The sequence below is a fragment of the Yarrowia lipolytica genome, chromosome 1D (genome assembly GCF_001761485.1).
Source record: "Yarrowia lipolytica chromosome 1D, complete sequence".
NCBI lineage: Eukaryota > Fungi > Ascomycota > Dipodascomycetes > Dipodascales > Yarrowia > Yarrowia lipolytica.
Window position 1 is genome coordinate 1753956 of NC_090773.1, and position 19126 is coordinate 1773081.

Here is a 19126-nt window from a genome sequence, read left to right on the forward strand (position 1 = left end):
TTTTTCATCAACTGCAATACTCATGGGGCGCGGTCAAGTAACGACTGAAAAGTACATGTCTGTCAGCTTCTACGTCAAAGTCTCTACTTGGAATATTTGAACATATTTCACTTATCATATTCGACTTAAACATCACTGGAACATGTCCAAGTTCTTTCAAGCATCTCAACTGGAAGAAAAAGACTTGAAACAAGAAAGAAACTTGGCAGAAGACATCAAAAGGTTGTAAATATCAACTATCCACTCCCCCGCCAGCTTGGCCGCTTTGATACAACGTCTTACTGCTCCAAACTGTCCAATCCACCCGAATTCCCCCACCAAAAGACTTGGCGTCATGCTAGCGCATTGGATTTCGGCTTCTTCAATACAAACGACGCTCTCAATAGGCTGCGGGTTGGAGTTCTGTTGTCCTCTTCTGCCACCGTGGCTTCTACCGCCGTCATAGCTCACATTTTAGGTGGGCTGTCTCAGCTTTAGGTGATGACTAATTGGAGCTATATAATACATACAAATAACATCAATAAAACGAGGTGGGGCACCCAGTCGATAAACAGAAACCACAGAAGAATTTGTAGCACTTTTTTCTCTTGATTCTGGTCAGAAGCCGAATGTTGATCCATTCGCAGAAGCTGACCCAGTCGCCACCTACCCCAACTCAACATAACATCATCAATTCACTAAATACCACTCACGTCTCAGATCTGCTTGAAAAACTCATTATCAGAAGATGGCGCTGGTTGTGTGCCTCATAGAGATCTGACAAAACGTTTCGAGCTTACGCAAACACCCCGGGAAATGCTGCACATGCTGTATCTCACAGCCAGAGAGACAGAGACAGGGTAAGGGAGATAAGGTGAGACAAGGGGACCAATACAGCCCCGCAGCTTTTCTCCTTGACGCCAACTATCGCTGCTCCAACTGCACACACCACTCCCCTCCCCAAGTGATGGTCAGCGGCTTGAACCGCTCAATCTCAAAAATCTTTTGCGGAAGACCCATATCGATCAAATAGTGGGTATGCTTGGACTGGAGGGTGTCCTCCAGAGGAATGCCGGTGCTGACAAGAACAGCCTTGGACTTGGACACGTAGTCCTCGTCGACACAAACCAGAGTGGTCTTGGCGTCAAAGACGGACTGAGTCTGGGCCTGCGCGATTTCGGCCGACAGAATCGCCACTTCAGGGGCTCCCAGCTTGTTCTTTCGAGCCAGCTGGGTGAAATCGGCCACAGAGACCACCACCTTACCGTAGCAGAGCTCGAAGAAGTTGAACTTCAGCTCAAACGACGGATCGTAGCTTTCGCGGGGCTTGATGAGGAGCGCAACCACCTTGAGACCGTGGTTGGAAAGATGGGAGGCTGCAGAAAGGGCCTTCTTGCCGGCCTCGGAGTCGCCAACCAACACCACACAAAAGGGAAGAGGGTTAAAGTTGGACGAGGACCCAAACCTGGCGTTGCCGCCAGACAATCGGATCACCAGCTCAGCGAGCTTGAGGCCACAGTTCTCGATCAGAGAAGCCATGAAGGGGGTGACTAGCCGCATGACATCGTTGTATTGATCCTCGGATGCCACGGGGATGTGGGACGAGTCGGACAGCGACACAAAGTGGGTTGTGACCCGGTCTCCACCATCTTCGTCGTCGTACTCATCGTCTTCGTCTTCCTCTTGATTGTCTTCGATCCACCGGCTCTGAGCTGTGACTGGCTTAAGCACCATTTCGTTGTGGGGCACCTTTCCGGCGTTGGCAGCAAAGTCGTGCTTCTTGGCATGGGTCTTATGAGGCGTATTTTTGTTGTGCGACACCAGCCGTTGCTCTACAGGCACGTTGTCACATTCTCGGATCTCGTCAAAGACCTGCTGCTTGTCAAACTTCTGCAGGTTGGCCTGGAAGTCAAAGTCGCCAGTGAAGGAGGTATCGGTTTCCCAGTCGGCGTTGTAGTTGCTATTGTTGTGGGGGGCATTGGAGTTGTGTTTATGGTTGTTTTTCTTCTTGCGGTTGAGCTGCTTGACACGTGACACGAGCTCCTGGTCCGACAGAGACGACGACGACTCGTAGCCAGACGACGCCTTGGGGGGCTTGGGAGCGTGGGGATGGTTATGGGAGAACCCGCTCATCTCGGCTCGATGTGCGTCAAACAGAGAGTTGACGGAGAACCCGGAGCTTCCGGGTGCGCCGCCGGGGGCCCCGCCCTGCTGACCGGGGGGACCAGATCGGGTCTGTGACCCAGATCGGGGCTGCTGGGCATGTGACCCAGATCGTGACGGGGGTTGTGTTTGGGGCTGTCGGTTCTGGATCTGGGGCTGGGTCTGGGCCTGATGCTGTCGTGGATCAGGCAGCTGGAGCTCCTGCTGGCCGCGCTCAATGACATTCAACGACTTGATGGCATCGCCAGGCAGGTTGACGGGTCCATTTTGTGTCCGTAACGACAGCATACCGTTTTCGACCTTGGTAACAAGTCCCTCGCGGAGACCATCGGCTGTAGTTACCCGGACATAGAGTCCCACAAAGTTGCTCATTGGTGATGAGGAATGGTAGTTGCGGGTGAAGTAGTGGTGGGGAGAGAGGCTCACACTATGCAAGTGGGTGGTGAGAAATGGGGTGGGAGGTTGAAGTTTATTTGGGAACTTTGGGGGAAAAAAAAAGAAAAAAAAAAGAAAAAAAAAGAAAAAAAAAAGGGCCAACACGAATGAAATTGTGATAAAATGGATAAATTAGAGGAGAATATTATAAGTGAGTATATCACAGAAATATACGACGTCTTGTCGCTGTGTGTGTCCCTTTTGCGTTACTCAAAGAACTGACGTAGTTGAAGGACTTGTTTGGATCGTCTGTGGGTTAAAATAGGTACTGCAGTGGACTGATAACTATATCGAGAATAGTTTGTTAGGTAAATAGAAGAAATTAGTTGAGTAACATAAGAAATTAGTTGAATAACATAAGAAATTAGTTGAGTAATAAAGGACTAGTTACTTGAGAAGGGCGTGTACTCAAGGAGATCAAGTATCTGTACTTGTACAGGTACAGTAGAACAAGAACCTGGCAATAGAGTCATCATGCGCCAGGAGTATACTGCTGCTACACGAGGTCCCGTGGTACTATAGAGAGACTTGTTGCACTGCTCAGTGGACTGGACCTGCTGTTTGTCTGTGTGGGCGCCAACACAAGAGGAAGTTGTGTAGCAGACCAAAAAGATTCATTAGTACCTGAATTGACGTAGATAGGGGTATATTTTGAAGTTTGGAGTCGTTTATCTCCAACAGTTGTCTAGAAGGTGGTTATATGGAAGTCTCCAGAGTAGATATAAGTACACCGGTACATATCTATTGTACATAGACGACCACTTGTAACAATCTGTCTGGCGTATTAGCAATGGTTGCAGATCAGTCTCGCAGTCTCCAGCATCTCCAGAGCTACGACACTCTCCTGATATTGCCATGCTATGCTCCCATCCATGTACTGTCGTCAACAGTATGTCTTCCACTGATGGACATTACTGTGCTACTGTCGACAACAATATGTATAGTAGGAGTAAATGAGCTGTAAAGTGCATCTCTCTCGAGCCACCCATTCTGTCCATAATCCATTGGTTTGTATATACATTGTTCATTTCTGTTCATGTGTCCCAGGTTTCAAAAGCATGCTGAACTTGTAGACAGCAGAATACCGATGGAGTCGTCGGAGAGAACATCTCGATCAACCGACCCAAAGAGCAGCTCTGTCTCTTTTCTCGCCCAGTCAAACACTTGTGCACTTCAACATGTTCACCTCAACTCAACATCTCCCATCCGTTCCCACTAAATGAACTTGCTCAAGGGCTTGGAATTGGAGTCCTGGACCGGAGCAGCCTTAGACGCGGTCTTTTCCGCCTCGGGCTCAACAGTGGAGTCTCTGATCTGCTCGAAAATCTCCTGGACATCCTTGGAGGGCGCCGACGACGACCACAGCTCTCGCTCCTTGGCAACGTCCACCTTTTCGCCGGCCTCGACCCGCTTGATCAGACCTTTGAGACCCTCGATCTGCGTCGTCATCTTGCGGTCCAGCTCGTCGTACTCGTGCTTGGCCATGGAAACGTTGATGGTGGCGGAAAACATGAAGCCGATGAAAAACAGCATCGGCACGTACGATGTGTCAATGTACCGGGTGAAGCCCGCAAACGGGTTGTTGCTGGTTTTGCGCCGGTATCCTCGGGCCAGAGACGGGCTGGCCACGGTCTTTGTGCTTCTTCGCAGAATGCCAAACATTGCTGGTGGTGATGAGGATTAGGCTGAAAGATCAATGTAAATGCACGGTGAAAAGGTTGTCTGGTGGAGCTGTACTAGTACGTGGGTAGAATGTGATGTTTGCGAGATGCACGGGCTTGGGGGATTCGTGGAGTTGGATATTGTAAGGTCGGTGATAGACGCTAGTTGTCTTACAAAAAGGGCGAGTTTGGGGGGTATTATTTGGAGATATCCCGGTTCAACTACGTTCAACTACGTTCAACTACGTTCAACTACGTTACTTGAAATATAGTTGAATAATATATAGTACTGTACTACAGTCTATTACTGCCACAACAAGACTTGAAAGACTTGATGGAGGATGAGGATTGTAATTTGTCTAAGTACCCTCTACCGGATCAAATGCTGAACATTGAGATAACTTGTACTGGTACGTACAGTACATACAGTAGTTTTACATGTACACTATGATTAAAAATATTTTTTATAAAAGGATTAAAAGATTAAAAGATTGAAAGATTAAAAGATAAAAAAATTAAAAAAATTTTTTAAAAAAAGATTAAAAGATTAAAAAAAAAATAATTAAATAATTTTTTTATTTTTTTATTTTTTTTCACAATCTAGAAAAACGTCAACTTCTTCGGTCCTGTTTCTACTAATACTTGTACCGTACGAAACACAATTAGTTAACGATTGGGTCCAATCACACCCAAGTAAAACCTCCACCCTCAAATCTTCTCTTCACCTACTCCTACTTAACAACTCCTCTAATTAAACACTCGTGACACGCATGACACCGTCCCCTCAATCACGTCAGACAAGGGTGTGTTATTTTTTTTTTTCTTTTGTCGAGAGTGAAATGAAGTGAAGGGACACAAACACAATTAGACAGTATATATACACGTGTGTATTCCCCACTTTCTTCCCCATTTTCTTCTTCTCCCACAGTCTCTTTTCGCTCTTCGCTCGCTCTCGCTCTTTCTCTTTCTCCACAACTCGCTGAGTAACAACCGTCTCACCCCCATGTAATGCATGGTCCAAACTCTGATAGGTGGCACGCACAACAGTATACGAGTCCACCGACTGCCGCCTGCCCATTGCAAAACGCCCGTTATCGCCCCTCTTCAACACAATGCGAATATCAATCCCGCCGGTGACTCGCACATTGCTCGGACTGACCGTTTTCTCGTCGCTTCTGGTGCTCTCGCTGCGATATCTCGCCTACATCAGCCTGCCCGACCCCCATGACGTGGTGGTCCCCTGGATCCAGCTGGTGCCCACGTTGTCGGTCATGTACCCCTGGACGCTGCTGACGGCCACGTTTGTCGAGACCAACCTCTTTTCGGGCCTGCTGCAGCTCTCCACGCTGTGGTTTGGAGGAGCCTACTGTGAAAGCGTGTGGTCCAGCCGTGGCCTGGTCAAGTTTGTCGTCATCCAGGCGGTGGTGCCCAACGTGCTTGCGGTGCTGTGCGCGGTGGCGTTCTTCTGGCTCACCCAGCGACCCGAGGAACTCATGGTCGACTTCAGCGGCGGCACCGCCATTGTGTCGGGCTTCATTGTTGCCTTCAAACAGCTGGCTCCCGAACACCGCATTGTGCTGTTCAGAGGTCTGGTCAAGTTCCGTGTGCTGCATCTGCCGCTCATCTTTCTCGTGGCCAATACGCTTCTGGGTCTGCTGTCGTCGGTCTACGTGATCCACGCCTGGGGTGGTTTTTTTGTCGCGTGGGTCTATCTGCGGTTCCTCAAGATCTCCTACGCCGATCCGGTACTGCCGTTTTCGGGCAGCTCGTCCAATGCGGCCAACGCAACCCATCACAACCCCCACGGAGTGCGGGTCAGAGGAGACGCCGGCGATGCGTTTGCGCTCGACCAGTTTTTCCCCGAGCCCATGGCTTTTGTGGTGCGCAAGGTGTCGTACCCGGTGTGGTCGGTGCTGGTCAAGCTGGGGGTCAAGCCGTTTGAACAGAGCGAGATCGACTCGTCAAACCAGCGGTACCAGAGCAAGCGGGCTGCGGCCATCCAACAGCCCACATGGCGGTTTGGGGTGGCCCAAGAGCTGCAGCAGACCCAAAATACCCGTGCTGAGGCGGAGCGACGGCGCCAGCTGGCCCTCAGAGCCTTGGACGAGAGAATGGGAAAGTAGAGCCGAGGGAATGGGAAAGGACTGCTGTGGTATCGATTGAGAGAGAGAGAGAGAGAGAGAGAGAGAGAGAGAGAGAGAGAGAGAGAGAGAGAGAGAGGGAGATCCTCATGAAGCGCATACTGTCAGTTGCTCACTTTATTGACTACAGAGTCGACCAAGCTGGAGGATTAATAACCACGAGTCCTGGAACAACAGTCTGAACCACTGTTGCCGTGACAGCTATGACTGCAATGACTGCAATGATTGCAATGACTGCAATGACTGCAATGATTACAATGACAGTGAATGGGGAGACTTCAACTGGAGAGACTGCCGGAGCCGTTGTCTATCGTCGACAAGGACGAGTGACATATTTATAGAGCCGAAAATACATTGTATATACATGTCTGAAGTTGGGTGATGTAGCTGGGTGTGGTACAGTAGTATAGAATCGTAGCACTGCGCCTCAGTTGACAATCTACAAGCTTCCAAGCACTGACAAATGCTTGCAAAGGCTGGAAAAACCTCTGAAAGGCTGCCATTCCCATTTTCCCCATTTTTTCCATTTTTTCCATTTTTTCCATTTATTCCATTTTCAGTCTTACCTAATCAGAATCTTCAATTCTCGATTGTCAAATGACAATCGCAACTGTAGAGATTGTCGCGATTCCGGGCTTCTGAGTCTCGTCAGCGCAAGTCGCTGGTTCTCCAACTCTTCAGTCTGCCACGATAGCGCCATCGCCGACCACCGTACTGTACGGTAGTTCGTAAAGAAACAAAAAAAAATAGAAAAGAAAAAGAATAAAAAAAATAGAAAAAAGAAAAGAAATAATAAATAAAAAAAGAAAAAGAACAAGAAAATAGAAAAAAGAAACAAAAAGAAAAGAGATGGAACAGAAAGAATACGTGAACAAGCAAACAACGAAAGCCATTCGCTCTTCTCAACAAACCGGATCCAAATCCGATTTGCGGGTATATCATTATCTAGGCGTAAGTAGCTGAAAATGTGTTCCCCTAGAATAAAACAAATAAAAAACAACCAACAAACCAAAAAATAAATATATAAAATAAAATACTGTAAAATAAATAAAAAATAAATAAATAAATAAATAAATCGTAGCAACGTGCGCCTGTAAATGGGAGAAAGATGCGTCTATTTATGCGCCCCTTTGGAGACCAGGGAGTTACACAGACACGGTCCCCGAAAGACTCCAGTCTCGAACTCACCAAGTCGGTTCTTGTCCACATGCCACCAAGTCGCTTCTTCTCCACAAACCTCGGCATTTATGCTGCACACGCTTGATAGGTTGCTCCCAATAAACTTTGTCCACTTCACGTCTGTCACGTTAGAGGAGCGACGACGAGCCCGCAGCTAGTTACGGTACCGCCACGATAGATAGATAGACAGGATTTGGAGCGAGTTTTCGACGGATTCAGACGGACACAAACAGACACAAACAGACACAGACAGACACAGACAGACACAGACAGACACAGACAGCAACGTCTTTTCGACCCCGACACAAGCACAATCAGAAGCGATTTCAGAAGCGATTTCACAAGCGATTTCATAAGTGATTTCACAAGCGATTTCAGAAGCGATTTCATAAGCGATTTCACAAGCGATTTCATAAGCGATCTCTCTTGTCGACACAATTTCTTCTCTTCTCTTCTCTCGCTTCTCTTCTATTGTCGAGACCGATTCCAAACAACCGTCACACTCTCCCGTCCGCCATGCTACCGGAAATCATCACCCCAACCGCGGCGAGAGCGCTCAATGTGCCCATATCTGGACGGGTCATCAACTGTGTCACGACCCTGCCGTACGAAATCTACCGCGAGGGAGCGACGTACAAAATTCGACCGCGACGTGGCAACTCGGCCCTCTACTCGGCGCTGGATTATATGCAGTCTGGCGACGGAGACACCACATGGACATCGTCGCTGGTGGCGTGGACGGGCGAAATCGCGCTGCCGGCCGCCACGTCGCTGCCAGACCTGGAGCTGTATCAGAAGCTCACGGAGCAGGACAAACACATGCTCGAACGGGAGCTGACCGAGGCGCAGGGCGGCACGCCGACTCACCCGATCTGGACAGACTCGGGCGACACCGTGTCCACGGGCTACAACGAACAGCTGTCGCCCACCCGCCGCTACGCAGAAAACATTCTGTGGCCCATTCTGCACTACATCCAGGGCGAACCCACCGACGGGCGCGACGAGAAAAAATGGTGGAGCGACTACGAAGACCTCAACCGCAAGTACTGCGACAAGGTTCTGGACATCTACAACGAGGGCGACGTCATCTGGATCCACGACTACTACCTGTTCCTGTTGCCCAAAATGATCCGCGAAAAGCTGCCCGACGCCCGGATCGGCTTCTTCATGCATGCGCCGTTCCCGTCGTCAGAGTACTTTCGGTGTCTGGCAAAGCGCCAGGAGCTGCTGCAGGGCGTGCTGGCGTCGAATCTCATTTCCACCCAGAGCGAGGCCCACAAACGGCACTTTATGAGCGCATGTTCCCGCATTGTGGGCGCAGAAACAGCCACGCCAACGTCCGTCTATGCCTACGGCCAGTCCGTGTCCGTGGTCGCTCTGCCAATCGGCATCGACACGGCAAAGGTGGAGGCGGACGCCTTCACTGATGAAATAACGGAAAAAGTGCGGGCGATTCGGCAGCTGTACCCCGACAAGAAGATCATTGTGGGCCGAGACCGGCTGGATTCGGTCCGGGGCGTGGTGCAGAAGTTGTATGCGTTCGACGTGTTTCTCAAACGGTACCCCGAGTGGCGGGATCGCGTGGTACTGGTGCAGGTGACGTCACATACCGCCACAGGCACGCGCAAAGTCGAAAAGAAGGTGGCCGAGCTGGTGTCATCCATAAACGGCAGATATGGTGCCATCCACTTTTCGCCAGTGCATCATTACACCAAGCACATTGCTCGCGAGGAGTATCTGGCTCTGTTGCGAGTGGCGGACCTTTGTCTCATCACTTCGGTTCGTGATGGCATGAACACCACTGCCTTGGAGTTTATTGTGTGCCAAAACGGCAACAACTCTCCGTTGATTCTGTCCGAGTTCACGGGATCGGCCGGAAACCTGCCTGGCGCGATTCTGGTGAACCCCTGGGACGCTGTTGGGGTTGCAGAGCAGATCAACCGGACATTCCGAATGGGCCAGGACGAGAAGCTGGCGATCGAGCAACCGCTGTACCAGCGGGTGACCGCCAACACGGTGCAGCACTGGGTGAACCGGTTTGTATCGCAGGTGATCAGCAACACCTTCCGAACCGACCAGTCTCATCTGACGCCGATTCTCGACAATCACAAACTTGTGGAGCGGTTCAAGATGGCCAAAAAGCGAGTGTTTTTGTTTGATTATGACGGCACTCTCACGCCCATTGTGACGGACCCTGCCGCTGCCACTCCTTCAGACGGTCTGAAGCGGGACCTTCGAGCGCTGGCCAAGGACCCCCGGAACGCCATATGGATAATTTCCGGCCGTGACTCCACGTTCCTGGACAAGTGGCTCGGCGATATTGCTGAACTTGGCATGTCTGCCGAGCATGGCTGTTTCATGAAGAATCCAGGCACCACCGACTGGGAGAACTTGGCAGCCAACTTTGACATGAGCTGGCAGAAGGACGTGAACGACATTTTCCAATACTACACGGAGCGGACACAGGGGTCGCACATTGAACGCAAGCGTGTGGCTCTGACATGGCACTACCGACGAGCAGACCCTGAATTTGGGCTGTTTCAGGCCCGGGAGTGCCGGGCACATCTGGAGCAGGCGGTGGTGCCCAAGTGGGACGTGGAGGTGATGAGCGGCAAGGCCAATCTTGAAGTACGGCCCAAGTCGGTCAACAAGGGTGAGATTGTCAAACGGCTCATTTCTGAGTACTCATCAGAGGGCCGGCCCCCGCAGTTTGTCCTGTGTATGGGTGACGACCAGACGGACGAGGACATGTTCAAGGCTCTCAAGGATGTACCTGATTTGGACAGCGAGAGCATTTTCCCCGTAATGATTGGGCCTCCGGAGAAGAAGACCACCGCCAGCTGGCACCTGCTGGAGCCCAAGGGCGTCCTGGAGACGTTGAATGAGCTGGCCAAGTTGGAGGGCGAGAGTAAGATGTAGGTGAAGACGATAGGAAGATATCGCAATCACTTACCCTGCAAGCAAGACTAATAGTCGAGATTTAGATAGCATGAATAGAATGATAGAACGATGTAGAGTAGAAAAAATAGGGCGCGACAGATATCACTTTATAAAACATCGTCTTGTGAACAAAATCATTCAGAAATCTCAATAAAATACGTGGTTGTTTCGTCTCAAGTGTTCATTACAGAATACTCAATTTTTTTGATATTTTTTTTAAATATTTTTTCCGAAATGACTGAGACTTTTGATCACTGATTGTGCATTGCTGACATTTGGGGGTTTTTGAATTAAATTACATGAAAAATACATAGTCCAGAGATGGTCCAGGTTTTATTTAGAAAGTAAGGAAAGTCTTGGGAACCGACTTTGTCACTGGGCTCGAAACTATGATGAGGATCCTAGTAGCGTCGCTCTTGCCATAGTGAACGAGTGGGTCAAAGTGCTCTAACCACACTGCACGGTCTGGCTCAAATGTCGAGCTTGTCGCGGGCAGGAGGATAGGTTCGGCAAATCTCCTCGTAAATCTGGGGATAACTGACTCGCAGAACCTCGGGATCACGTGCCAAAGCGAGGAAAAAAGTCGAGCATCCCGACTTGAGCGACACGTTGGTAATGTTGCTGACCTGCAAAGCAATCACAAAGGCCAGGCCAACGACAGGAGCGTAGAAACCGCCGCCAGAGTTGTAGGAGGGATCGGTGTACTTGAGGAAGCAGTAGGCCACCAGAGCGGCGGCGTAGGCGACAAAGGACGCTCCGAAAGAAAGAACGGAGCCAATGAGAGAGTCGTTGACCATTGCGTCGATACCACGGGTCTGCATGAGCTTCCAAGTGGCCTTGGCACTGGGCACGTACGCCTTTCCATACAGCGCAATGTACGAATAGGCGTAGTGATTGAAGTAGGTGACAAGCCAATCCAGAACGCCGAAACAACACTGTACAAAGCACAGCAGTACGGTGGCCAGGGTGTCTCCGGATTGACGGGCATCCTGCTGCAGAACCGAAAGAATCTGGCGGATGAAGTTGATGATAGACACAATCAACGATCCCAGAGAGATGGAACCCAATGAGTAAGTGACTGCTCGTCGGAAGGAGCTCATAGCCGCGTGTTTGGGCATGCCCTGGTCGGACTTGGAGCAGTAGTACCACGAGCCGTAGACGCCGGAAATGGTCACGTGGATCACGTTCTTGATCACCTCGGTCAGATAGTAGCCACAGAAGATTGCAAACAGAATGAGACCAATTAGCTTGCCGTTGGAGCACGAGCCTCCGGTGGTCATGCAACCCGGGTTTCGGTTGTCTGGGTCGTACTTGACGTAGATGGAGACAATGGTGAAGGAGAACCAGGTGCCGAAACAGGCCCCGACCACGGTTCCGACCGCAGAGATGACGAGAACCGAGGGGTTGGCTCGGGTCACGTCAATGAGGGTCTGCAGCACGATGGTGGCAAAAGGGATTCGCTTTCGAGAGCACCAGAACCACCAGGTGGTGAGGGCGGCAAAGACAATGAAGACAATGCCGGCCGAGTAGTAGCCCACAACCAGGTAGTAGATGGCGGTGCCCCAGGAAAAAAGCAGATGCAGGATGTAGGTGATCCAGATGAACTGCTTTGTCCAGACTCGCGCGGCAATGAAGTAGAGCAGCGATAGCACCATGGCGGTGGCCAGCACAAATGCGTACAGAATGAGCGTGTGGGTGTTAAGTGAGTAGTCGTTTTCGCCCGAGTAGATGCCCCAGCCCTGGAACGAGTGGGTCTGTGCATATGCGCGGATCACAATGATACTGAGGGCGAGGTAGCCTGAGAAGATGAGGGCCAGAATCACCAGACCAATCTTATCGTTCCATTTTGGTTTGGGCACGGCGAACGCCTCGTCAAACGTGGCTGCGTTGGGATTGGGCTTGTAGTTGTAGTCTGGGGGGAAGTCGGGTGTATAGGGAGGGGGCTGCTGGTTGTTGTAGTTGTCGTTGGGGTTTCCCTGGTAGCCGCCGTGTTGGCCCATATTGTCCATCTGGTATCCCCCCTGGCTGTGGTTGTAGTAATCTTGGTTCTGGTTTTGATTGTAGCCGCCCTGGTGGGTGTCGTACTCGGCATTGTAGCCTGTCTGTTTTTCCTGCTGTTGCTGGTAGTGCATGTTGGGTTGGTAGGCGTTGGCGGGTGCCGCCAGGTGTTTTTCTTCGTCGTTCATTTTAAAAATGAAGGGATGTGGCTAGGCGCGGCTGTGGCAATGTAGCGACGTGACTACTGTGGTGTTGGTGCTAAAGCGAGTCGAGCAAATGGCAGATATAGCAAGTAATCGTCGGGGACAGGGAAAAGCACAAACAGATGGTTATAGGTCAATCGTCAGGAGTACTCAAGAAGAAGAGTTGATATCGGTAATGACAGTGGTAATGGTACTCGCTCTCGTGTCACAATAGTGGTTTCACAATCAGTCACAATCAGCACGACAGATTTGTGTTAAAGTGAGAGTTAACGTGGGGGATGAAGGGCGATCGGGGACGTTTGTGTTTGTGTTTGTGTTTGTGTTTGTGTTAGATCTGTGGCGCTCGGTTAAAAGCTGTGGATTTTCGGCGAATTTGCGACGAATTTTGTCCGATCACAATTGCTCTCTTTTGCCAGAAAATAACTGAAGAAGTCAAGATGATGACGCAGGTGTGCATTGCTGGTCATTCTTAGACAACAAAGAAGCTCAATGCGGCTGTTATACTTTTTAAAGTGTGGAGCTTAAAACGAGAAGGGAGAAGGATAAAAATATAGAGGAACTCGGAGACCACTTTTGCGGAATGGACGAAGAGAATACATGGATGGGAGCAAAAGAATCAAAATCACAATATTGAGGGGAGCAGAATGATACCGGTTTTGGCCGTTTTTGGTGAATTACCAACCAGTTTCTATTGAAAATCATATTACGTAAGGCAATCTGAACACAACCATTTTCCACAATCAATTGGACGAAAAAAAGGCAGTAAATCGCTGAAATCGCTACATTGAAAAAAATTGACTCATAAATTACGAACATTTCCATACAGTCTGATAATTGCCTCCGATAATTGCATCTTCTAACGGGGGTCACATGGAAAACTGGCTCATATCATGAATTTTGTAGGGATGGTCACCCCCAACAGTATTCATGTCAAACCAAAACATTGCCCTTGTCACCCACAACATCTTAACCCATGTCATGCCCACCACAATACGCTTGTCACGCCCCCCATCACATCCCCCTTGTCACCTCCAGCTTCCTCTCACAAACAAACTTCTGTCATGCAGGAGTCATCGCATACATAACATTTGTCTATATTGGCCAAAACAGGTCGGATTTAAATAACAACTGAATGAAATACCCCCCATTAAAGACTAACTAACTAATTTTTTTTTTAATCTCCATTTTCTTAAATCATTAACCCATATATTTGATTCATACACACACAATATTACTCTCAGTAACAATCACATTGTTTATGCATCCCGAGCTAATTGGATGTGGCAGTTACCCGGTTGGGAGTTCACACTTGGGTTGACACAATCCTATTTTTATCCCCTAACCCAGACCGTATGTCGCGTTTTTAACCTAACCCTGGGCCTTCCTAACGCGGCACTTTCTTTAACTTGGAACTTCCTCAACCTGGTTTTACCCTAACCACGAAATTTGAATTATGCCTCCTTTTTCCTTTTTTTAATATTTGTTTTTAATATTTTAATTTTAAGTATTTTTCTATTTTACAAAATCCCCCTTAAAATCAAATCTACCCCCTATCTTCACATCAATTTTAATTGTCTGTGGATTCTGATCCACAATAATAATTTAGTCCCGTTCTAAAGACCACATAAAGACGTCTAAGACGACTTGTTTGTTACCTCGATTTTGTCATCTGACAGAAAACGTCGAGATCTAAAAAATGTTTAAAAAACACGGGTTTAAACAAATGTTTGAAAATACGAGAAAAATCGCACAAGAATTGGTTCAAGTCGAAACCATGCCAGTGCTCATCTATAAAACTTATATGAGATTCCCGTCCATAGCTCCGGGCTGTTGAAAGTGATAAATGATCTAGACGGGCAGTTATGGCATTCTTCGCTTATGGTAGTACGAAAATCGGCGAGGGGTCTTACTGTAGGTTTTTATTTTGGATCCAAAGCCAGTCTGGGGTTTGTTTTTGTGGGCTAGGATTTGTTTGAGATTTCGGCGGCTTTTTCTGACGAGTTTTTGATCTTCTACGCTTTTCCACAATTTTCCTTTTGTTTTTTTTCCTCATTCAATTTAATTCCGTTTTATTCATTTTGGTGATTGACATTAATCACATAAATAAATAAGCATTCTTAAAAAAAAATCGATGAAATTCAGAAAAAATAACAAAACCCGTAAAACTACCAACGAGAAACTCCATTAACGTACTCGTATAATCTAGACACATATCAGACTAAAATAGTGTGCACTAAACACAGACATATTACTTGTAGGATCCAAATCCGTGGATCTAAAAAGAGGGGAAAATAAGTCCATGATTGGACTGACTGGAGAAGCCGAGGCTAGCGGGGGGGCACGTGACCTTCGAGGGAGCTGGGCCATCGAAGATCAACTGGTTGTTTCCAGAGTATGGTGAATAACGGTTCTTGTTATGGGCATTACATGACAATGTTGCGAATCGAGCCCATCATGTCATGCCCACCATGTCATGCCCACCACTAGAGTCAGGTAATGCCCACCACTAGAGTAAGGTAATGCCCACCACTAGAGTCATGTGATACAAGAACCCACTACTAGGGTCATGTGGTACCCACTCCCTACAACCAATGTTGCTACTGATTCTTGTTCTTGTACTTTACTTAGTCCAGTTACCCGAGGCCGATATCGGGCAGGTTTTTAAGAGATTTGATGATACAAAGCATTGTCTGGGAAGCAGATAGTGGACACCAAGTTCGTCGATGTGGTGGGCGTTACAATGCTGTTGTCATGGGCACAGTGACAATATTGTGGGTATTACAGTGCCGATGTCGTGGACATCACAGTATGTACTCGTGTAACTCATGTGGTTGGACCACAACACCTATGTAATGACACCACACCAATGTAATGAACAAGACCTATGTACAGCATCCTACTCATGCCACCAGCGCAGTTATAAATAACAGATTCATTTACTTCATTATCCTTCTATCCTGCTGTTCTGCTCGGCTCCTGGTTCGCATGCCGACCTAATGGCAAAGTGCAGTAAGCACTCGTATCGGACTGTACTGTATCGTGATATAGTGACTCTGGAACAGCAGGCGGTGCTGATAGGACAGTTTACTTTTGCAAGGGCCAAGGCTCTCGACTAGAATTGCACCTGTGATTATTTCTGTAGGTCGACCGCTATCGAACTGGATGGATCGACGGAGTTCTAGTACGACGCCAAGCTCACGTGAGGGCTGACCGCCTTGAAAAAGTCGTCCTTGTTGAATGGCCGCGCCAACACCTCGTTGACATACCCGCTCTGCAGCAGAAACTCCAGTTTGGGGTTTACGGAGCCGTCATTGATCATGATGATTGGCACCTGGCGGTTCATGGACCGGATCAGCTCCACTGCTGAGCAACCGTCTAGCCGTGGAAGAACCGTCTCCATCAACACCAGTCCTACGTGACTAGCCGATGTTTGCAGAAACTCCACCGCGTCTACTCCATCCGGAATTACCTCCACGACCTGGCCGGCCTTTTGCAGCAGCGTCGAGCAGATTTTGACGCAGTCTGAGTCGTCCGACGCTATGAGAATTTTCTGCACCTCGCCATTCTGGTGGATTTCGGTCGACTCGGCCGTGTTGTCGGCGTGGCCATCGGGATGGGCCTTGCCATTGGAGTCCCGCCGTACCTGGGGAGGGTGCAATGGCAGCCATGTGTGGGTGGTCGAGGGCCACATATGGTCGTCGTAGTTGGTTGTGGCTTGTGCTTGTGCTTGTGCTTGTGCTTGTGCTTGTGCTTGTGCTTGCGCTTGTGCTTGTGCTTGTGCGGCCGCCGAAGGGTCTGTTCTGCGCCGCTTGATATGGTCGAACGACGCCGTGTCGTCCTGGGACATGCCGAGGCGCTCGAATCGGTACTCAAACTCCGCCAGCATGGAAAACACGTGGTTCATGGTCTCCTCCTTCTTCTTAAGGCTTTCCTGCAGGCCCGAGAGCTTGCCTATGGCATTGGAGAAGTCTTCGGACAGCGACGTGAAGTGCTTCTGCAGGCTCTCGTGCTTACGTTTCAGGTCGTGCAGCTCGTCCTCCAGTTCGCGGTACCCCGAGGGGCCCTCGGCGCGGCGTTTTTCCGGCAGCTTGCGGCGGATGGAGTCGATTCCCGAGGTATCAAATTGCAGAAAGTTGGGGTGTTTGAACTCCCAGCCGTTTTCGCCGTAAACCGGCTCGCCGTCGTCGTTGGTGCTCTTGACCTTGTGGAAGTCGTACTTGTTGAGCTGGCGAACAAACGACGAGAAGTTCTTGTGTCGGAAATGGCGGGGTAAGGTGGTTTTGGAGAACTCGATTGTGTCGGAGATGACAAACGAGCGGCCATCGGGCGTCCAGAACACCGTGTTGTCGTTCCCTTCCTCCAGCATCATGTACAGCTTCCACACAAACTCCGTGGGCGGCGTCGCGGTCGTTTTGTCGTCCTCCATGGTGCCTGAGAGAGAGCTCAATAGCGGTCCTATACTGGATACTGGCTCGATTGAATGGGTGGGGGGATGGTCCAAGGGAACCTCTCGCCTTTATATCCCTACTAGTGGGTTAGGCGCTTGTACAGCAGGTCAAGCGAGGCTGTTAGCTCGGTGCAAATGGTGCCTCGAGTGGGGTAGCGAGACGACAGCGGTGACACAGTTGAGAGAGAGCGAGAGAGAGAGAGAGAGTCGAAGTGGACAACTGTCAGAGCGTTTGCGCCGGTCCTGTGTCACTTGGCCTCAAGCTGGAAAACTGGTGGGGTGGTGGTGTGCTTGTCGGGGGGAAGGCTCAGTAGCAGATATGGGGCAATAACGTCGACGGGCCACCACGCGCAATTTTTTTCATATTGCTGAGATGCCGGGAGTATAGCACGCTTTGTGTGCCAATATGATAAATGGATAGTTACAATAAGAGAGCCACTGGGTTTTGGTGGTGCACAAAATGGTCTATTGCATATACGAGTTTATTTTCCAAAAAAAAAAGAAAAAGTGGACTCAACTTTATTTTTCGGCGAGTTTAAATGGGTCGAAAAATGGGAAGAAAATGGGAAGAAAATGGGAAGAAAAGGGAAGAAAATGGGAAGAAAATGTGATGAAAATGGGAAGAAACTGGGTTGGAAAATGGAGATATATAAAAGAAAGAGAACAAAAGACAGAGATTTGGATTTCAAATGCTTTCTCTAGAAAACCACCTGCATTTCCTCGTAACCAGTCCAGGGTCACATTATTGACTGCTACATGCTGCAGGCGGATGCACTGGAAAACCGGTTGAAAATAAAATAAAAATATAAATAAATAAATAAATAAATAAATAAATAAATAAAAATAAATGAAACCCTTCGTTACAGATGGACAAGCAAAAAATATTTATAATTGGATACATTGTGAAAAATGGTCAATTGTAGGCTTCAAGATCCTGGCCATTTTGATTCCATCAAATTTATGAAATTGGCTGAATTCGGATTAAATGCATTTATGTACTGTAGGAGAGTGACATCGAATAGGATATCGTTGTATTTTGTACTTGATACGATACTCTTGTCGTTTTTCGTACAAATTATCCCACTCCAGATTGACATCGTTATTTGCACAAATTAATCTTTTTTTTATTATTTTTTATTTTAATTCATGAATGTGATCTTTAAAAAAATATATATAGAAAAATAGAAAATACTAAATAAAAACAAAAATAACACCTAAACAATTGGAACAAAAACAACATCAAATGATATTCAAATAATTGACCTTCTTCTGTATTTCCCTTGGCCTCTCTCGCTTACATAAGACCAATTACCCAAGTCTACAGTTATCCCATAACTACAGATGACACTCTATTTCTATTGTTATGACGTTTCTTCTTATTACGACGATGGTGCATAGATAATGGATGTCCTGGACGTCCATTTGAGTGCACTTGAGTGCACTTGGGTCCATATGAGTCCAAGAGTCCACATGAGTCCATTTGCGAGTCTATGAGAATTCTGGAGCCAGTGAAGGCCGTGATGTCAAGGTCAGATATGTCCAAAGTCCACCTCTGTCGAGTTTTGAACAGGTGGCCTTTGGGGTGAAACGCACCAATAACTCGACTGCATCCGACCCGATCATCAACAGAAGGCGAATCAGTCGCCTAGCTCCTTCTGGAACTATCTGTATAGAGGTCTGCAGCCTCTAGACCTATTGCAGCAATGGTATGCTATGTTATGATACTTAACACTGATCCAGCAGACTAGAGACACACTGTTGAAGTGGTTAATCACCGTAGGGCGAGGTCATATGTTTCCATTCGACAGACAACAGGTTTTTGGAACGGCGTTTGAAACGGTTTTTGGAACTCGCATTGGTGAGCATGCTGGGACAGAAAGAAAAAAAGAAGAAAAACAAAACAGGAAAAAACAGGAAAAAAGGATAAAAAATATCACAACACGCTAACGTGAGGTTTGACACTAGTGGAGTCTAGAAGGG

At 48.4% G+C, this 19126-nt stretch overlaps 8 protein-coding genes and 1 non-coding gene across 9 annotated transcripts; 5 read left to right on the forward strand and 4 right to left on the reverse strand.

Annotated features, from left to right (window-relative positions):
* Window positions 1–165: 165 nt before the first annotated feature.
* On the reverse strand, window positions 166–662 carry YALI1_D17543g (uncharacterized protein; the record flags this gene model as incomplete). The annotated part of the gene is made up of 2 exons (XM_068282701.1): window positions 166–445; window positions 517–662. 2 exons carry the CDS (start codon window positions 660–662, stop codon window positions 166–168), a joined length of 426 nt encoding a protein of 141 aa, XP_068138802.1.
* On the forward strand, window positions 320–414 carry YALI1_D17542r. Its single transcript has one exon. It is a non-coding gene; the product is annotated as a tRNA-Arg (tRNA).
* A 241-nt stretch (window positions 663–903) lies between the features above and the next one.
* YALI1_D17564g (uncharacterized protein) lies at window positions 904–2514 on the reverse strand (the record flags this gene model as incomplete). The annotated part of the gene is made up of 1 exon (XM_502820.3): window positions 904–2514. One exon carries the CDS (start codon window positions 2512–2514, stop codon window positions 904–906), a length of 1611 nt encoding a protein of 536 aa, XP_502820.3.
* Window positions 2515–3796: 1282 nt separating this feature from the next.
* YALI1_D17577g (uncharacterized protein) lies at window positions 3797–4261 on the forward strand (the record flags this gene model as incomplete). The annotated part of the gene is made up of 1 exon (XM_068282702.1): window positions 3797–4261. The coding sequence occupies one exon, from the start codon at window positions 3797–3799 to the stop codon at window positions 4259–4261; it is 465 nt and encodes a 154-aa protein (XP_068138803.1).
* Window positions 4262–5350: 1089 nt separating this feature from the next.
* Window positions 5351–6361, forward strand: YALI1_D17593g (uncharacterized protein; the record flags this gene model as incomplete). The annotated part of the gene is made up of 1 exon (XM_502822.3): window positions 5351–6361. The coding sequence occupies one exon, from the start codon at window positions 5351–5353 to the stop codon at window positions 6359–6361; it is 1011 nt and encodes a 336-aa protein (XP_502822.1).
* Window positions 6362–8074: 1713 nt separating this feature from the next.
* Window positions 8075–10477, forward strand: YALI1_D17620g (uncharacterized protein; the record flags this gene model as incomplete). Its single annotated transcript, XM_502823.3, has 1 exon — window positions 8075–10477. The coding sequence occupies one exon, from the start codon at window positions 8075–8077 to the stop codon at window positions 10475–10477; it is 2403 nt and encodes an 800-aa protein (XP_502823.1).
* A 491-nt stretch (window positions 10478–10968) lies between these two features.
* On the reverse strand, window positions 10969–12684 carry YALI1_D17666g (uncharacterized protein; the record flags this gene model as incomplete). The annotated part of the gene is made up of 1 exon (XM_502824.3): window positions 10969–12684. The coding sequence occupies one exon, from the start codon at window positions 12682–12684 to the stop codon at window positions 10969–10971; it is 1716 nt and encodes a 571-aa protein (XP_502824.1).
* Window positions 12685–15877: 3193 nt separating this feature from the next.
* On the reverse strand, window positions 15878–17125 carry YALI1_D17710g (uncharacterized protein; the record flags this gene model as incomplete). The annotated part of the gene is made up of 1 exon (XM_502825.3): window positions 15878–17125. The coding sequence occupies one exon, from the start codon at window positions 17123–17125 to the stop codon at window positions 15878–15880; it is 1248 nt and encodes a 415-aa protein (XP_502825.3).
* A 1422-nt stretch (window positions 17126–18547) lies between these two features.
* Window positions 18548–18836, forward strand: YALI1_D17725g (uncharacterized protein; the record flags this gene model as incomplete). The annotated part of the gene is made up of 2 exons (XM_068282703.1): window positions 18548–18572; window positions 18622–18836. 2 exons carry the CDS (start codon window positions 18548–18550, stop codon window positions 18834–18836), a joined length of 240 nt encoding a protein of 79 aa, XP_068138804.1.
* Between the last annotated feature and the right edge of the window lie 290 nt (window positions 18837–19126).